This window comes from Melozone crissalis, unplaced genomic scaffold (assembly GCF_028551555.1).
Source record: "Melozone crissalis strain CALT ecotype California unplaced genomic scaffold, PUWL_Pcris_2 ptg000016l_1, whole genome shotgun sequence".
In the NCBI taxonomy this organism is placed as follows: domain Eukaryota; kingdom Metazoa; phylum Chordata; class Aves; order Passeriformes; family Passerellidae; genus Melozone; species Melozone crissalis.
In genome coordinates this window covers 21291738-21311198 of record NW_026535794.1, presented here as the reverse complement: position 1 = coordinate 21311198, position 19461 = coordinate 21291738, and the positions used below count along the sequence as shown (strand labels likewise).

The 19461-nt window shown below is 40.8% G+C and overlaps 1 protein-coding gene across 1 annotated transcript in view; it reads right to left on the bottom strand.

Moving 5' to 3' along the window:
• Positions 1-19461, bottom strand: part of CUBN (cubilin) — a 142990-nt gene that overhangs the window by 81900 nt on the left and 41629 nt on the right. Inside the window, 2 exon segments of the mRNA XM_054273929.1 lie at positions 4389-4548; positions 17631-17818. Coding sequence (XP_054129904.1) covers positions 4389-4548; positions 17631-17818 — 348 coding nt within the window.

Sequence of the window (19461 nt, the reverse complement as noted above, 5' to 3'; positions counted from 1 at the left end):
AAATAAAAGTTTGATTATATTGAAAAAAATTGAATTTTTGCTGTTTATAGCAACAAAAGACAAAAAAACCCTGTTGATCTTTAGGAATAAAAAAAAAATAGCAGCATTACTTCATCTTTCACTGAAATAATAGTGATTAATACCAAGCCATTCTGCTCCTAGTGAAACATCTTTAAAAGTTTTTCTCAGCACAGAAATACAGGGTCTTGCTGTGTGCTGTGAAACGCAGACAGCTGCACTGTGGAAAAGTTGCTTGCAGCTGAACTGCAAGCATACAGCATATGACCAGTTTGTGCCAACCTCCTTGCAAGTAATTTTGGACATTTCAGCCCTGCAGTTAAACAGAGAAAAAAAACAAGAAAGGGGAGGTACTCTTTTAGTAGTGTAAAGGTCCTGGAACTCCCCTGAAAATACTGAAAACTACTACCTACTCTGGTGTTAGTTGCTAGGAAATCAGACAACAAACAGAAAACTTAGAAAACATATATTTGGTGGTTTTGCTTTCCTCTGACTAAAATTTACGTATTCATTGAAGATTGTGCAAGCAATGATTTACAGATCTTTCCATATTGCTGCCTGTCTGGTTAGCAGATGGTGTTCATTAACCAAAGAAGAATCCCTATTCTCAAAAATAATTATAGCTGAACAGAAATGTTGTAATCTGTGGAAAACTCTATTATTTGCTAGGTTTTCAGATTTATTCACGGGTATGGTTTTAGCCACATGTTAGAAAAGTCCCATCCATAAAGGTTAAAGAGAACTGGCACTGTTCCTGCAAAACCAAAGTTAGGGAAATGAACAGATTTTTCCAGTTGTGGTGCTCAGGGTGAATCATTTCAGTAAATGTAAGCTGACTCTAACTGCAAGGAGCATGTATTATAAACATGTGCCTGTACTATAATAATACTGTGTGAAGTATAATTTGGATTTGATTCTGAAAACTTTGGCTCTCTTGGGTAGGTTTGGTTACAGAATATTATCCAATGGATGAAATAGAATAATTTACGTGATAAGGGTTTATGCAAGACAGCAAAAATTCAAGTGAGATATGTTTTGGGTTTTCCCCTGCTTCTGATTTGTTAATATCAGACCTTGCTCATCCTTGGACTTAATGTGACAGAAAGACACTGAAAAGGAATACTCATTTTTGGAAACTGATAAAATGGCAATTTGTCAAAGCTTACAGAAGAAATAAACAACAGAGCTATGATTCAGGCTTAGAAAACCTGGACCTCAGCTCCCTTGCTGACCTGCAGGGTGATATTCTGTTCAGCAATCCTAATGGATGCCTGAAAAATGTCTCCAGTGAATGACTTCTGCATCTTCATCTAACCTCTGTTTCTGAAGTGCTTCTCTGAAGAGCCAACAAACTTTAACATTTGACCTGACACATATACTGACAACGTGAAACAGAAAGCAGAATCATTGGTGCAAGTTTGGACTGAGAAGAGACAATGAAATTTAAAAGGTCTATTGACCATGAAGCAGCCAAATGAGTGAGCTTGCAATGCAATGCAGATGTAAATATAAAGCAGTGAGGCCCTACATGCACATTGCTTAATAAGGTAAGTGATGTGTGCAGGAAATATGTGTCTCCTCAGATATGACAGTTGGCACTGGTGTAATTTTGCACTCAGAGACCTTTGCCCTCTTGGCCTCTTGATTTTTTTTTAGGGAAAGCAATTTGATTGGCATTCCATCTTTGCAATATCCAGACTGTTATCACAAGTTTGTTCCTTCTCAAAGGGCCAATATATGTCCCATATACATTTGCCTATATTAAACTTCCTAAAACAGAATGAAAGGAGAATAAGCACCTTGCAGATTCAAGCTTTCCACTGGCAAATAATCCTTTTGAGCCTTGACTGCAGAAGAAAACATTAGTGATTTAGCCAAATAATTTTAAAATCCATCCTCATCTATGAAACTCCCTTAGAAGAACAATGTTATTTCAGAACCAAATTAATTTTTAAATTTACTTCTCTGCACTAGAACTTTCTATTTCTATTCTTTCTATTTCTATTCTTTCTACTTCTATTTCTTTTTTTTTAAGTTAAAGTTACATAGGATACTTTTAGGCATAAATAACAGCATTCTCTTAAGATCAGTGACTAATTTTGTCTTTGTGTAAGCCTTTAGGTTTTTAAAGAAAGCACTTTTTAAAGCAGGTTTCCTCAGCAGCTGTAAAGATCAGATGCAAATGTTTTAAACCAAACAGTTTTGCTTCATCTATGGCAGGAAAGGCTATTCCAATCAGCTATCAATGAGGTAAGCTTTTCTCTTTTTTTGACCACCTCACAACTGTGAAAAAGCTTCTGGGAAGAGTCTCTGAAGAAAACTATCAGAGACATGGAAAACATTAGTGCTGCTCTCTTTACCATCAAAACATGGGAATGTCCTTGATATATATCTCTATATATCTACAGGCTTCACAACTGCCAGTTAAGGAGCACAGGGACAGCCTGAGAAATAGTTCACAGCAGCTTGAACTCTAGAGCACACATTTGTCACTTGAGCAGAAATAAAAGCCCTTCTCTCAGCAACATATGCAGCTCTGTTATTTTCTTGTCAGGTGAGATGTTACCAGATCTGGATGTAAATTGCCCTAGGAATTTGCCCTCAGGAAAGAAGGGACCCAAATGCTTCACTCTGAAATACCCAACTCAAAGGCTGCATCTCCTGATCAGCTCCCCTAGACAAGGAGACTTTTTCCTGTGAATTTTTTTTCATGAACTTGAAAGATTTTCAGAAGGGAGAGGTAAATATAGTACCCCAGCCACAGGGATATATCTAATTTATTTACTTTGGGGCAACCAGGCAATGTAGCCACCAAGAGTAAGAGGAATAGCTGTATTTGTGCATGACACCAACAGAGAAAAGGAAAGGAAATTTTTGGAATGAACAAAAAGATGACAACTGTGGTCAGCTCTGGAGGAACTTGCACTCATATTGCAAGCTGTCACAGCTGTGATGTTCTGAGCCAGTAATGACATTCCCTAAGAGCCAGGCCTATCTGACCCCACAGGTCCTGGTCTGGGCTTAGACACAGCCCCACATTAGCAGCCTGGGCTCTGTGCAGCATCAGGGTGGAGCTCAGTGTACGGGAATGAACAGAAGGGCAGAGCAGCCTGACAGAGAAATGAATGTCCGTGAAGAAAAGGACAGCAGAGGGCTGGGAAAGGAGAGAAAGCACAAGAGTGTTTACCATGCAGGCAGATTCTGGGAAGCTTTGAGAGCTTTAGAAAAGCAAGTTAACCCAGCACCATGGCTACTGCATGGAACTGATGTCATCTGGCTGTGCATAAAAGCCTCTGCTTTTTCTTCTTTTGTGCAGCTCGGGGATGACATCACCCCGGAGCACAAGAAGGTACCTTTGTGCTGGGGCCCTTCCCCTGCTGGCTCCTGCTACACATCCCACCCCCAGCCTGTGTCCCTCCCCTACCCAGAAACGCTCCCTCATTCCCCTGCTGAATGCAAGGCACCTCTGGGGGGCTGGCAGAGCCCTTTGCAAGCTCCAGCAGTGTGTGCTAGAGCAAGGAGCTTCCATCCCACTGCTGCCCTCTTCATCTGCTTCAAACACAGTCAAACCCGAATGCTGCTGACTGATGAGACAGACAGGGCAACTGGGGCAACTTAATTATTTCCAAGGCTGGAACCCCTTTGGTGGAATGTACAATGGCACACAATTTAACCTTGTTACAACACACAACTGCTGTTAAATAAGCAGAGCGAAAAATACTACATTTGTAACCTCACTTATGAAGAAACTGCAAACACAGTTTGCTGTTTTACAATCATTAACAGATTTGTTTATAGTTGGCTTGCATGCTTGCCTGTTTAATAGGGCCTGTGACAGTTTTCACGACATGCAAGAACAAAAGAACAGACACCCAATGCACATCCTGGCCAATGCTATTTCATGCAGAGAAATGGGGCAGGGGCAGCTGGAAGTGGACACTACCACAGGAAACAAGTACCACTGAATTAAACTAGAGAGAAACCTGCTCAGAAAACAGAAGTCTATAGAAATGGGTGAGACTGAGGGCTGAATGTTCCCATTAAAAGCTCAAGTCACTCACAGTTACCCATGACAGCATCTATCTCCTGTTCATTAGAGCAATTCTAGACACACCCCTCTTCCCTGTGCCTACTCCTGGAAATGGAAGCACATTTCCCTAATAGCTCTCAGTCTCCAATCAGCTGATCTGTCATGGTGTACATGTGCAGAAACATCCACTGGGAAAGTATGCATACAATTATGAGGAAATGCAATGGATTTAGAGCTGCAATGGGTTATTTCTATTTAGATGGCATAGAGTAGCATAAGCTGGAACTCCTTTACACATCCAGGGAAGGAAACCTTCCCAGAGGAAATGGGGCTCACTTACCGTCAACATGCCATAGCATCTGGAACCCACTCCTAGCATTCAGTCCATCAGAGTAAAACTCCACATGAAGGCTGCTCCCTGTAGTGCTCCCTGCCAATGGAAGAGACTGTCCACAGAAAGTGCCAATCAGGTTGGATTGTGCATCAGGCCCATCATAGAGCTGAAATGAAATTTTTAAAAAAAAAATGCCAGTGAGTAAAAAGAAGCTCCGCAACTAAGCAGCTTCCCAATGTTTTGTACAGGATTAAAAAAAAAAAAAACAAAAACAAACAAACCCAAAATAGTAACACTTCTCCCACTGGCCACCCTTGCACAGGAATATATGAGCCTGGGGAGTGTGGAAAGATCTGAGTAAAATGATGAGTAAATACAACACCAATATGTCTTTAAACCTGGTTGCACACTGTGTACAGTAGGGTTTGCTGTTTCTGTTTTGGTGTGTATTGGGGGTTGCTGGGGAAAAAGATAAAGGGCAAGTGGCAATGAACTGAAATAGAAAGAAAAAGAGGGTGTCATGGGTCTGATTTGCCCATGCACCTAACAGGCTGAGTGCCTCCAAACCCCTTGGTGACAACTCTGTTTACATCTCTATCTGTTTAAGGCTGCAGCCAGGTGACATGAGAACTTCCTGGGCTTCTGATGGAGAAAACCAAGCAGTCAACATCACAATGGCCTCCTAGAATAGTGAGGACAAACTGGAAACCAGAAGTAAAGTAAATCTTCAAAAACACAAGGAGATTTCATATGAGTTTATTTATGGTTTCATAATCTCATGCTGAAGTCTTGATTTGGAGGAAAACTGTACTGAACCATGCTACTGAAATTTGATTTCCTTGTCATACCCTATGTGCTGGTATTTTGACAATCAGTGATCAGACAGATAAAGCCAGCCCAAAAACTTTTATGTTTTCCAATTACAGATGAGGAATCTTCCATCCCACTCTTAAAACATTGCCACTCTTAAAAAAAAATCCAAAATCAACCAAACAATCAAAACAACAAAATGCTAGGGAAATATTTCTGTATTTAAATACTTAAATGATGTCTGAAGGAAGTCATATAGTCACAATTAAATGAAAACACTTAATACATAATTTGATGGTGTGATAGCAGATGCTTAGAGCTTTTTAACTTCTTTACATTTGTTGTCTCCAGACAGGTTTAAATGGTATTTCAAATTCTAGTTTTGGAAGTTTTTTCCAACCCAGCAAATCACACTGAACATACCTCTGTGTTCTCTCCAAATACCCCATACCTCACTGTCATTTTTCAGGCATGAGGAATGTAATTTTTGCAAAGCTAGTAAAAATGAAACATTTTAGCTAGATTGCCTTTGTTTTACAATATCAGATTGCTGGTTATTTTCAAGTTAGGACTTGCTTTATTATTTCTACCTTGGTTACTATGATTCTTAAAGTTTAGGAAAACAGCAACCCTTGTCCTTTATTATCACTTTGTAACAGTTCATCTGATCTTTTGTCCTACAAAGCATATCTTCCTAACACAACCCAGAAAATTACTGGCACAGAAACCACATCTGACCATTCTCATTGTGCATTTTTGGCATGCTTCCTTACAGAATTTCAACAAAAACTTTTCTCTTTTCTGAAGCCATTACCGTAAAGTTGTCTCTGTGCAAAGAATAAAATCTATGATCTCCAGAAAAACAGCAAAGGTTTATTTATCTTTGCTCCCCATTCAAATCTCTTTTCCAAATATCTTTGATTCCACTAAGAATTCTGTTATGTTCAGTACTGTATACGTCATACTATGGAAATACATTTCAGCAAATATTGATTGACCATGCTAGCTGCTAATTTTCATGCATATTTTCTGGAAGACTCTCATATGAAAATAAATCATTAACCCCCAGCCTTTCTGCCCCCCCATCCTTTCTGCTGAAGAAGCTGATCTTGCAGAATCTTCAGAAATCTTGTTACTCATTTAAAACAGAGTTGGGACCAAGAAATCAACTTGAATGGTATCAAATTCTCTAGCAGACAGTCTAGTTTAAAGGTTGGGGGGCTTTTAATTTAAAGAAAAAGATTTAGTTCTGCCAGAAGTTAGGGTCAAATTGCAGGAATAATTCTATGATAATATTCTGTGGCCTATTTAATGACTGGTGACCATCAGTCTAACACAATGAAAAGCTCAAAGCAAGCTAAGTGTATTGCAAATTGAGAACTATCACTTTATTTGGTTTCTCTTAGTGAAATCAGAAAAGATTGAAAGTTTCTAATTACAGACACATTGCTGGCAGTGATCAGATGTGTTTGAAAATAAATATGAAATTTTCCTAAAGATTAGATGGCAATATGCTGAACATCAATCTGTATTCTTTCCCCATATAAAATTTGAAGGACCCATGCCCAGCATCACAGTTAAGACCTTCCTCCAAGCCAGGGTGAGAGCTTTACACATTCTTTGAAGGCAAAAGTTCAGAAAATGAAATCAAGTCAGATCCAATTAGATTTTTTAATAGTACTTCCTTTGATCGATTTGTGGTGTATACTACTCATATTTCTGTGGCTTCAAGCCAAGGAAATCTTACACCAGAAAAATATGAATGGTGAAGAATGAATCAATGTGGAGACCACTCTGAAGAGTAGCTAAAACTATGTCAAGATACATTTTTACAATGTACTGTTAATTCTAGTGATTACAAATGCAAACCCATTCTAAAGAACTATGGACTAAATAATACCCAGAAACTTCCAAATCCAAACAACAACAAAAAAGCTTCATGCGTCTCCTGCAATTTGATTCATCAAGAGTGTATTATTTTTATCTAAGTCAGAGAATGCTACATTTCTATGTCATTTCCTCTGCAAACAGTCCATCAGTTTTCTGGCCACAAAGCATGGTTACTATGGCAATGCCTTCATGCCGTGCTGCCCCCTCAGAGCAGGATTTCACAGGGAATTGGAGTGCCTGGCCAGCTGTAACTCATTGAGAGAGGCAGAACCACGACTGCTAGAATTACAGCTGGCTTTTTAGAGCTGTCTTTCATTTCTAAATGAAGGGAACAGCTGTGTGTTTTCACAGGGCATTTTGAACTTCTCAAACCACCTTTTGCTCTCACACAAACACAGGCAAGGGAAACTGAAGCTGCACACAGCTCTCATGAGCCATAATTTCTCTCCTGATATCTGGGATAATGTTTCTTGTGTCAGGTCCTGCTTTGTCAGCTGTGTCATCTTAAACTGCTGCAAACTGAGGGAAGGTTCTTCTGCAGTCTATATGAGGCAAGATATTCCTTATGATTGTGCAAGACAATTGGATTTTGGGGCAGTGTATTAGTCAGTCCTGCACCATACTGACTCCAGGAACTGGTAATTTGACTCTCTTCCAGCTCCCCATTGGGAAGAAAGTGCTTGTTCCCTTTCTGTGTGTATATTGCTTTTGTAATATATTTATTTGTTCGGACCTTTTAGCCTCCACCAGAAAATCCAAGCACTTCATAATAATTTTGGCAGATAATTCAATCAGCAAAACAGGCAGACACCTGCAACACACATTCAGAACCTTAGCCTCTCCTTTTTAGCAAAGCAATTGCCCAGCAGCAAGCAGAACACATCATTTCAGCAGCCTGCAGCCCTGGGTCCAGGGGGGATGGGCCATGTTAAAATGAATTATTGGGCACAGCTCACTAACTGCTAGAAGAAACTCCTTACCAGGCTCTCTAGGAGCAAGTGCATAGGTTGACATGAAGGTAAAAAGGGGAGGTACCAGCTCTCTAAGGGATGAATGTGTGACTGCCCCACAGCCCAGTGGCAGCCGAAAACCATCTGCTGTACATTAGAATGGGTTGGGAGAGCAGGACCAGCAAAAGCTGCTGGAAGGGTTTGGCTTGGGTAGCTCTCCTGGGGGACACCATGGCCACCAGTATTGCATTTTGGCTCTTCTGACTCTTCAGCCTGGAAAAATGTCACTAAGACCAATAATGGTGCCCTGGAGGCCACAGCTGTTCGCTTCTCTTTGGAGGAGCAAAGCAAAAGGGCATGACCTGTGTCACAGAAAAACTCATTACCAGAACTCGACCAGGGGCTCAAGGACTGAGCTGACTGGAAAATGAGGTTTCCTCTACTTGGAAGAAATAAAGATCTATAAAAAATGGGGAAAATAACCTTGGAATGTGTTCCATTTGGACATACTCGAGGTAGGGACAATTTTCTAGCCGACTGCCTTGTCAAGCTTACTCTGTCTTGCGAAAGGGAGCCTTTCAGACTGGTAGTAAGACTCCATCTGTTCAGTTTTCCTGGCAGAAAACTAGGGGGTGGGGAACAGGGAGGTGGTGGGGGAGGGGTAAGGCAAAATATCAGTTTTCTCCTGGAGAATGTTATTTCTATGAAAAGGCATGTTTTTTGTTTTGTTCACCAGGAAAAAACATTGCAGAGGAAAAGCCTATGCCTAATCAGCCCTGGAAAAAAAGCTGCTTATGTACACTAGTTAGTAATAACATACAGTCTTGATCAAGAGGTGATAGTCTTCAAAAACAAACTTTCAGTTTTATATGAGGGGGAAATCTATGCTATAAATACTGACAGTTCTCTTTCACTGTACTGTAAATAATACTGTCATCAGATGCCACAAATTCATCATAATTCAGTGAGCAATTTTAGTAATAATTATCTCCAACTAAGGCTTGAAACAAACTACTTGCTGTCAGAAACCCTTCATACAGGGACCAGCAGCAGCAGTCCTGGACTGTATTTGCAGAGCTCAGGAGAGGAGGCACTGCCCTGGATCAAACCAACCGAGCCATGAGTGTCCCACCCATGCTCGGAGCCTCCAGGGCAGTGTGACACACACAAGTATCCCTTTCCTCTCAGAACTGGGAAAGCTGCTATGGGACTGTTTGGATCTAAACACCAGAGGCAGTGATTACAGGTTTCTGAATAGCTCTTCCTGAAAGGAAATGAAAGGAAAAGAAATTCTGGAAAGGAAATTTTGATGGCATTGCCACAAATATACTACCAGAAAATAAAAAGCAAAAAAAAAAAAAATCCTCATCCAAGTAAGATAATGCACTCTAGAGAGATCACCATTAATGGTTAAAACAAGAAATAACAAAACCAAAAATAATTAATTTCCAAGCAATACATTTCCTTCCAGTAGGGTAAAGTGCAAACTTAAGAACCTGCAGGTCTGTCAGCCAGAGGAAAATCCAAACAAATTAAAGCTCCAGGATGTGGCCCAGTGTTCTAGCTGAGCACCACAATGACATTGTTTCACAGAAACAAATGCAGCTTAAGACTTTGAGTGACTGCATGAAGCCTTGACACTTCTGCACAAACAGGAGAACAAAATAAGATTATGTTTGTGCTTGGATGATGACAAGAGTTTGCAATTGCCATAGAAAAAGGCCTTCCTAAAGAACGCGTTCTAACTAATACTTTAATATGATTATTTAATATGATTATTTAAACATGTTTATGCCCCATGATGAAAGTTCATGCTCTGCCATATGCACCTTTCTTGTCTTCACACCATAACACACTTTCACTAATGAACCAATTTATTCTATAGCACAATGGAATTTGTGCTATAGAATAAAATGGTTCTATAGCACAATGGAATTTGACATCAGGCATCACTTACACATGGAGGCATACTAGTTAATCGTGCTGGGATTTATCTAACATATGGAAATAAATAAATAAATGTCTATTTTCTTAATAGTAAGATTTTTATCTGAGTCTATGTTTTGTCTTGTAACCTGATTGTAACCTGAGCCTAAAATAATCAGAGCCTTCTTAAAATTATGAGCAATGTTGAAGTCCACATTAGACTGGAGTGATTTTTTAAAAAATAGTTTTCATCTATTGCATTAGCACTTACTTCGTTCTCAAAGAAAACAAAGATTTTTAACTACAGTCATATCTGCTCATTCCTGTATTTCTAGGAAAGGTCTATTTCTTTAAATTTTATGAAACCAGTATTTTTTTAGCGATTAATGAATTATAGGAAGGTAAGAAATGCAGGGTGTATCTTTGGATTAAATTTTAAAATTGTTTAAGAACAATTTTAGAACTCCTTCAGGACTAGGAAATAACTGGCTCCTGAAGAAAGGAATGCCTAGGAGACATCCACCTAGCCAGTACATCTCATAATCTGCACTCAAAACCTTATTTGTTCAGCATAGCATCCTAAATCTCCAAAGCTCTACGGGGAAGGCACCTCCTCCCAATCAGCCTGCTGTGGTGGACAGAATCCAGATGGGTCCCTGAAGTGTCTCTGCAGCTTTTGCTGACCAAGGACTGCCTGGGGATCCACACCTCTGTGGCAGTGGGATCACATTCCTGGTGATGAGGCTGCTGCTATTTTGGTGGAGTGACCGCTGTCCTCGGAGCAGAAATTGAGGCGATTCCTCTGCAGCAAGAATCCATCCATGGTGGAGGGAATAGGGCTGCTTTGGAGCTTGGGACAACAACATTTCCAAAGTTACTCTTCAGCAGAAATCTGTGGGCTAAGCTGCCTGCAAAGGGAGGGGCTGTGCCTAAGGAATGGAGAATGTGCCTGCTCTGAAAGCCCAGAGTGGCCTGAGCAGTTTGCAGCTGCTGACCGGTGCCAGGGCTGTGCTTCTCCTCTGCCAGCCCAGATGAACTGAACTGCAAGGAGAAGGGGAAGGAACATCACACTGACACCATAAAGGGCCAGAGAGGGCAGGAAAGGCTCTGGGAATCCCCCCTTATTTGAGAAAATTTGCATCATGCAGATCTATGGACACTACAGAGAGTTGCAGCTTGGTGTCAGCAAATGGAGACAGAAAAATAGGAAATATTCCTGCCTCTGGGTTCCAGGCTGGCTTATGGGAACAGTGCAGGGGGTGCACATGACCTTCCACAAATTCAATGTGGTTTTTTCTGAGCTGTCTGGGGTTTTCCTTTTGATGAGGGGAATCTTTGGCTGATTTAAATGGAGTTTCTCCAGCCACAAAGTAACTTTTTTAATGCAATGTCTGTGCTGAGTGTGATAAGCAGACAGACTCACAGCCAGGCTTTCCAGCAAAATCTAGAATACAGAAGAACAAAGGAAACAAGAATCCAGCTGGAACTAGATGAGTCCCAAATATTCTGTCTCCAACAAGGGGCGTGCACACCATCATCATGTGGTGGTATTTCACAGGCATTTAATTGCAGCATGTTTTTTTCTGAAGAAACAGGCTAAGTCACATTGCTGTGAGCTGGCAGGGTGTGGAAAAGTCCATGAAGGTCTGACTCATTTTGAGAGTCCAAAAGAGGAGTCTGTGCTGGCTTCACTTGTGCTTCTCGTTTTCTGAGGTTTCTGTAGGCACCAGCAGCCCTGGCATCACTACAGATTCAACTGTTGTGAGGGGTCGGGGGTTTTGTGTGCATTTGTAATTTTGCTTCTATGTAACCTTTCAAACAGCAGAGCCAAAGTGTTCTTTGATTCTGGCAATGCAGGCAGTCAGAAAAACAAAAAATTAGAGTGCTGAGGTGGTCCTGTTTACAGTGGACAGCTTTTTGGCCTGACACTCTCCTTTTAGTATCCAGATCTCTCACTGAAAATCAGTGCATGGGCTAAGATTTCATTGTATAGCAATGGTATATGAAGCCTGGCACAGAAACCTGAGAATTGTCACTTTAATCCTTACAGTCTTACACTGAAGGATTTCTTCTGGAGGCCCATAACCCCGTGAAGGAATTCAGGGATGTGCTGTTGTGCTGCCAGCTTGCATGATAATATGTTAATGGATAGCACTGCAGCATGGCCAGCAGGCTGTGGTTTGGTGTCTGGGTGCAGGACCTGGTGGATTTATTTCATACATCATCTGCTTCTCCAGGGACATGTACTACCAGTGACATTTTGTAAATCAATGCATGGCCATAAGAAGAGCCATTCCCTGTGCTTGAAGAATTCCTGCAGCACTTTAGAAAGACACAGTCATAAATAAAATGCAATAATGGTAATCTCCTAATATAGTTTAGGCATATTTACTAATTGCAACAGGGAGTAAAACTAGAAACAGGGTAAGATATTTTTATGTTGGCTAATAAAAAAAAGAGGATGACCAGATGAGTGTGAGCAGCAATTATCTAATGCAGTATTCCCAGATGGAGAAAAAGGATATTATGGTATATCCCTGGAATGCTACTGTGGTTTAAAAAAGGAGGGAAAAAAAAGACATATCCTGCTACCACCAGAAGGAAATGAAACAGCTCTCAGGAGCAGATGCCATATTAATTACTGTATTCATTCAATAATATTCCTCCTATAATCATGCAATGGTATTTTAACCTCTTTGAGCCCAGTTGCTGAAAGAGTCTGGGCTGCTGAAGCACACTGACAATAAGCAAGCAAGGCAGTGCTCTGGTCCTAAGTGAGCTCTGTCCTGGCTTGCAGCAGAAGAAAGGCATTTGTTGTTATCAGGCAGTTGTTGCCCTCATAGGATGTTCTTTTGCATTAACCCAATGATAATTCCAACACTGACAGTAGATGCACAGACCAAAGGGGTGAAACTTGCACTGAGAGCTCTGAAATTTGTCTTGCTGCCTGACACAATTTTGCTATCTGTTTGTCAGGCTGCTGGCATCTTGCAAAAGGCTGGGCAAGCTCTGCCCTTGTCCTGGTTCTGGCCAGGACAGGACAGGGTTAATTTTTTGCAGGAGGTGGGAGGGGGCATGGCCAGGACACAGGGATTGTTCTGTGCCATCATTTAAATGCCAGGGGCAGGGACAGGGCCAGGAAGAAGGAGGTCCCTCTGGCCTAGAAACCTGGCAGAGGGAGCTGTCTGGGACTGTCTGTTACAGTTTGGGGTCTGTTTTGCCTGTATGAATAATTTCTTTTCTTATACCCTCTGTCATTATTCTTGTTGCTGATACTGTTAATGTTCTTATGTCAACCTTGATCTTTGTCTTTTGTGCCTCTGGTTGGAGGGGGAGAGGGGAGCAGTGCATGGTTTTTGTGGGAGTACTAAATTGGAGAATATCATTCCTAATCCATGACATCCCTGCAATTAATAAAAGCAGATGCTAAACAGACTGGACATCAAAGGACAGTTGTACTTTCTCAGCAGAAGAACACAGAGGGACATTGTCACTGAAAGACAGAATGATCAGTGGTTTTCAAATAATATTTTTCTTGTATAAGGAGGGAGTATATGTCAGTTCTACAGCAGGACTCTGATCTTCAGGGTAAAATCATGATATTCTTCCTACTTTGCCTCCCCAGAGATTATGTTCTGCCATACCAAATAACAAGGTAATTCATCATTAAGGATGGGGAGGTAAATATATGTTTGTTCAGCTAATAATCTGATGAATGTAGAGGAAAGAATGACATTTCTATGTCATTGCCTGCAATATCTCACTAGTTACAAACCCATGACTTCTCTAGAAAGACTAATGTCAGGTTATTTAGCCAAGGCACAGCAAGCAATATAAGTTAAAGACCATCCAATCTAATTACAGCTAGTGTAGCATCACCAGTAAACATTCTGCTATTTGATATGTCCTGTATCTTATTATTGTCACTTTTGTACATGTCTTTATCAGAAGCAATTAATCTCATACTCTTGCAACTTCACTGCAAAACTCCTTCCAAAATGTCACACATCCTGTGAGCATCACTAGTGATGAGCCAACATCCTCTGACAGGACATGAAACACTGCACAGTGCTCATTTGCTGGCTAAATGCTCATATGAGATTCATCCTAGAGACTGATATAATAAAACCTGCAGTTTTGCTTCCCTCCCACATTGCCCCTTCTCAGTTTCTGGTCCGTACACACAGAGGAAGAGAATTACCCCAAAGTCAGAAGAACAGAGTTTTCCCCTTCCCACTTGACACAGGTATAAGTAGTTGTATAAGCTAAAGTGGTGGAGATGCAGGTCCTGCTCAGACCAGATCAAGCTGGAGTCACCCAATGCTCCCTGCAGAAAGAGAATGCTGCTCACCATGGGTAACACCTGTCAGCTGGTGGAATGGAGACCCAGCTGACAGGAAGCCTCCCATTATCAGAGGAGAAAAGGAAATAGGTAACACAATACACAGCTGACTTCTCATTGTACAAATGTGACTGAATTTCAGTCTGGAAGAACCATGCACTGTACTTGTACTTATACTCACTGGCCAGCTGACTATATTCTTCCTGCCCCTAATGTGAAACAGTCATTTTCTCTATGGCAGGATAATATCTTTGGTTACTGAAAATCACTAGGAATACCCATGTGTAGAAATTTTTGGTTTTGACATTACACATATAACTTCTGACTCACATGTGGACTAAGCCAGGGAGCAAATAGCAAATTAACTGTGTATATCTGACTGAATTAGTCATGAGGCAAAATACTCTTTTTATGTGGGCTTGGGTCAGAATGTCAGCCATAATTAAACACAAAGCTAAAGAACAGGCCCTATAAAGACGGGAACCAAAAGCATTTTGTTCAGCAAGCAAGGTTCAGCAGTACTCAGGAAAAACAGCTTGCTCAGTCGAGCTGTCCCCACCCCACCAAGCACCATAATTTTATCCTTCAGAATTCAGCGAGATTTCAAAAAAAAAATAAATTAGAGCTTTAGTTTGAGACTATAAAAATATGTCCACATGTCCATAAATCTGTTTCTCACACTAACTTTTAAAAACTGCTTTACCACTTCTGGGGTTTTTTTGCAACTGCCATTTCTTGACTGTAGTTTGCTAAGGCAGGTCATGTTTCTGCCATAACACCTCTGCATCATTTAGTCTTGTCCTTGCACCACATACCACTTTTCCTTACTCCTTCTGCCACTACAGCTGTGATCATCAGCAAATCCACCCTAAGAGCCAACTCTTGTCCTTCCTGTCCCCAGCCTCCCAGCAAGCAGCAGGAGATATCATCACCAAGCCTGCCATCTGCTAGCTGCCATGGAGCAGCATGCTGCTGCTGTCAGAGCTGCCACAGAGCTAAGAAGACAAAGAGAGTGTTGCTGTCTGCTCAGGTACGTGCCTGAGGTGGGGGAGCTGCTGCCAAAATCCCAAAACAGGATGGGGGAAGGGACCCTTAAAAGCTCCCAGGGAAAAGAGCACTTGATCAGCACCAGTGGCTACCCTGGTTCATGAGCACAGCTGCATGGAAAGTGTCTGAGCAGCAGGTTCCCATTTCCTCCAAGAAAATGGTGAGGGACTCTGGTGTATGGTCCCTGCATCACCTACTCAGACCACAGTGAACAGGTTTATGACTCTGTTATATTCAGCAACAGCATCAGATCTTCCCCCTCTTAGACCTCGCTGAAATAAAGGAATCTCAAAACTGATATGTGGCAGAAAAGTAATTTCTTTTAGCTGAATGGCTATGAGGTTTCTTTTAATTATCCTTTTTTTTTCCTATTTGCAGCAGTGCCAGACTCCATATGGATTTCAAACAGAAAAGTCCCAAATATCTGCAGCCTGGTCCAAAAGTGAACTGCATGCTTGTTGCAGATGATTCCCCCTTTCCCCTACACCACAGCACATTCCCAGCCTTGCCAATTCCTCCCCTTTTGCAAGAGGCAGGGTGGGAGCAAACACTATTCAATTCCCTGGCTGGTTCAACCTCCTTCTCTTTTTACACTATGGCACATATTTGTGCAGCATGGAACAACCAAATGAGAACATCTTTTCCAAGGGGTATTTCCTAATGGCATTTGGAGAAAGATTTGTCAGTAACCTTACATGAATTGTGAATAAAAGCCTCCTTAACACACTTCCATGACTTTATTTTCCCCTTGTTTTCTCTTTTTTATACCTCTTTCAGCCTGTATTTTCTTTGACTGAAAGCACTGAAAAATTGTTAAGCAAAGAGTGCTTCTGTCTCCTCATTCTCTCCAATATGTTTATTTCTGTTCTTTTAAGTGCCTTGGATCAGATCCTTGCCCCTGGCACTATTCCTCCACCCTTGACTTTTGTCTACAATAGTGAATCTGGCAAGTTTCTTGCTCCTCACAGGCTGGCTACTGTGTGCAGGGCTCCTGCTTTCCATGGGTCAAAGCTTTAGGCATCTTGAGACTAGCACTGGCCTCTCCACTTGGCTCCAATGTTTCTTTTTCAGCCTCCTCACAAAAACAAACCAGGGCTTAGTAGTTAGTTCTCAATACAGTGCTCCCTTGTTTATTTTCTTCACATGTCTATTCTTTCTTTCCATTCCTGGCCACAAAGAGGAGAAAGCTGGAAAGAACATCACTTTTGTCAATTTACTACCAATTTTGAGCTGTGAAAGCTGCCATAGTAACGAGGTAGAGGGAGTGAGGGAGGACATCTACAAGGACCAGATTAGGCCATCAACCAGTCTGTTGCTGAACCTTCTGCAATACCTGGGTGTAAATAGCCCCAGAAATACAGGTACTATTCCATGGTCCTCTCCCTGGCTGTAAGCAATCTTCTCTAAGATTTCTCTAAATTTCAGTTCCTCTTGTGCAAAACCCTAAGTAGAGCACAGGGGCTTCATGCTGGCATCCTGTACAAGGGTGAGATCTGAAGGATGAATTAGTCCAGCAAAACTGCAAAATTGTAGGCAGGAGATTATAATCCACAGTATAGAGTCATCATGCCTACCCTTTATATCCTACAGTACTAAGCACAAAATTTAGAGGAAGTAACTTTTCAGTTTTCCTAGAAAATTTTGAGAAAACCTTTTTTTTCTTGAAATTTTTCTTGGAGGAAATTAAAATAAAGGGTACCTGGTTTTAGCTTCACTCTGTGGTTTCATTTGCCTAAAAATGTCACATTTTGTTTGTGGGTGCATTCATTTTCTTTTTCTCCCTTTAAAGGTGCAGATGAATTGTGTAAAGTATAAACAAGAGACACAGGAACTCTCCCTGTAAAAATGTAGACATTTATCTAAGTTTTTGAATATTCCTCATTCCTTCTCAGATAACAAGAGGAAAATAATTGAGCTCACTGCCTTTTTGCTACCCATTTGCTAATCTCAGGATTCCCCCTTCTTTGCGTGAAGCTGGAATCACAACATCTCCCTTTGCCCATAAAAGCCAGTGCATCCAGCCTAAGGTGGAAGTCAGACTGTAGCAGCCCAGGCACCTGCAGAGTGATTCTCCTCTCAGAGGCTCACACCTGCCTTGAGCAGCAATGCTTCACTCCCTACTGATCCCTGAGGAAACAGGGTTAAATCATTTGGATTTAACACTTGAGCTTTAATGGTTAAATTTAGATAAGATAAATTTACCCTTGCTCTTCTGCAATCTTACTGTTTTTTCTTTTTTGTTAAAGACTTGATTTTTCTTGTTTCTAGAATCTGGGCACATACCTTCACAAAGTCACGATTACAGTCAGATCCATCTTCTACATCAAAGGCTGTGAAGCTGTAGTTGAGAGTGTTCCCCTTGGTGGCTTGGATAGTCCAGCTGCAGTGCTCATTTAATGGGTAATTATTTGGATAATTTAAGCTTTCCAATATGCCATGGCTACGATTAACAGTCAGCACTTCATGGCAAACTGTAAAAAAAAAGTGATTATAAATAATTTTTGTTCAGTGTTATTAATCCAGTATCTCAAAAATTACTAGTTCAAGTTACTGATAGCATTACAAAGTGAGAAATATTTTCTTCAGATTAGAGAAACCATGCAGAAAGAGAATGGTGACCTCTTGAAGAACATATTCTGTATGTTTCAACCAAAACTCCAGCTATTTAAACTTGCATCTATCAGCTCTATTATGACCTTCTTTTCTGACACTTGCATACCCGTCAGTATATATTTTTGAACATACATATTTTTGGGCAGTCTTCTTTAAGTCTAAATACATGGGTATTCATGAAACATTTTTTTTTTAACTAATTGTAGAAATGTACCCTGTCATTTGAAACAATTTGGGGAGGTGCTCAACAAATATTGACAAAGAGATAAAAGTGATTTATTTCTGCTAATTAGGAAAAATTGTGATCACTGGCTAAAACAACTAATGGAAAGTACACTCCTATTATTGGGCTTTCTAGCCCCAGGAAGAGAATGTGATAATGAAATTTTTTTAAAAGGAGCCATAATTTTCCTTGTGAGACATTCAATAGCATCCTAGCATAAGAACTGGACACTCACCTGGAATAATAAGAGCTTTCTTTGAAGTGCAGAGAAAATAAAAATAAACTAAACTAGATAAAGAACAAAATTACAATTATAGCATTAGGTCAGTGAGTCTCATTTTCCTGTATCCACCTTTACCTAAAGACAAAAATATCAGTGTGGGCAATCCCTTGTCTGGAGAGAGCAAACAATGTGTACTGGGAGCAGAGCAGAGTAATTAATGCCCAGGGGAGTGGGCAGGAGGCAGGAGCAGACCAGGCTGGTCAGTTTGTGCAGCAAACCTGCAGAGTTTGAACAGCAGAAATAGCTGAGATTCACTGCATGGCTGCTCTATTGTCTGTCACCACAGGCAGTACAGCCACCTCCTGCACATTTTTTTTATTCTCTCCAAAGGATTTAAAAGTCTGTGTTTTCAGTATTTCAAAATGCTTGGGATACAGCTGCAGGTCAGGGTCAGGTGGAGTGGAGCTTGCCTGCAAAGCTACTCTGAAGCATTTGACTTTTTGAAAGGCAGGACAAAGAGCACAAAATGGGCTTTGAAGAATGTAAGACAGGTAAAATCTGCTACCCCCTGCCAAAGGGATTTTATTGGAAACATATCAGGCACAGAGGTGCCTTTCAATGGTAACTTGATACCATTGAAATGTTTTCCTTTGCAACATTTTCCAATTAATCATTACATTTCTTTCATGTACATGTAAATGTATCTGGTGTCTAAGCATCCTTATTTTACAACATACTGCCTACATAATTTTAGCTTTTGGGCAAGCCATTAAAAGCTTTCTCTGGTGCATCTTCAAGAATTAAATATGAATGTGAATCACATTATCTGATAGCTCAGGTTCTACATCTGAGTGCTTTGAAAGTGCTCTTTCTGTTTAATTAATGAAAGGCAGGGGGAACCTTTGCTAATATATCCTCTTGACATTGCAGTCTCAAAAGTACATGGTAGTGATATCTGTAAGGAATGAGGGAGCCAAGGCTTCCTCCCTCTCCTAATTACTGCATGTGTCATGTGTGGATGAACAGCTCTGGTTTATCGTCCAACCCCAGGACAG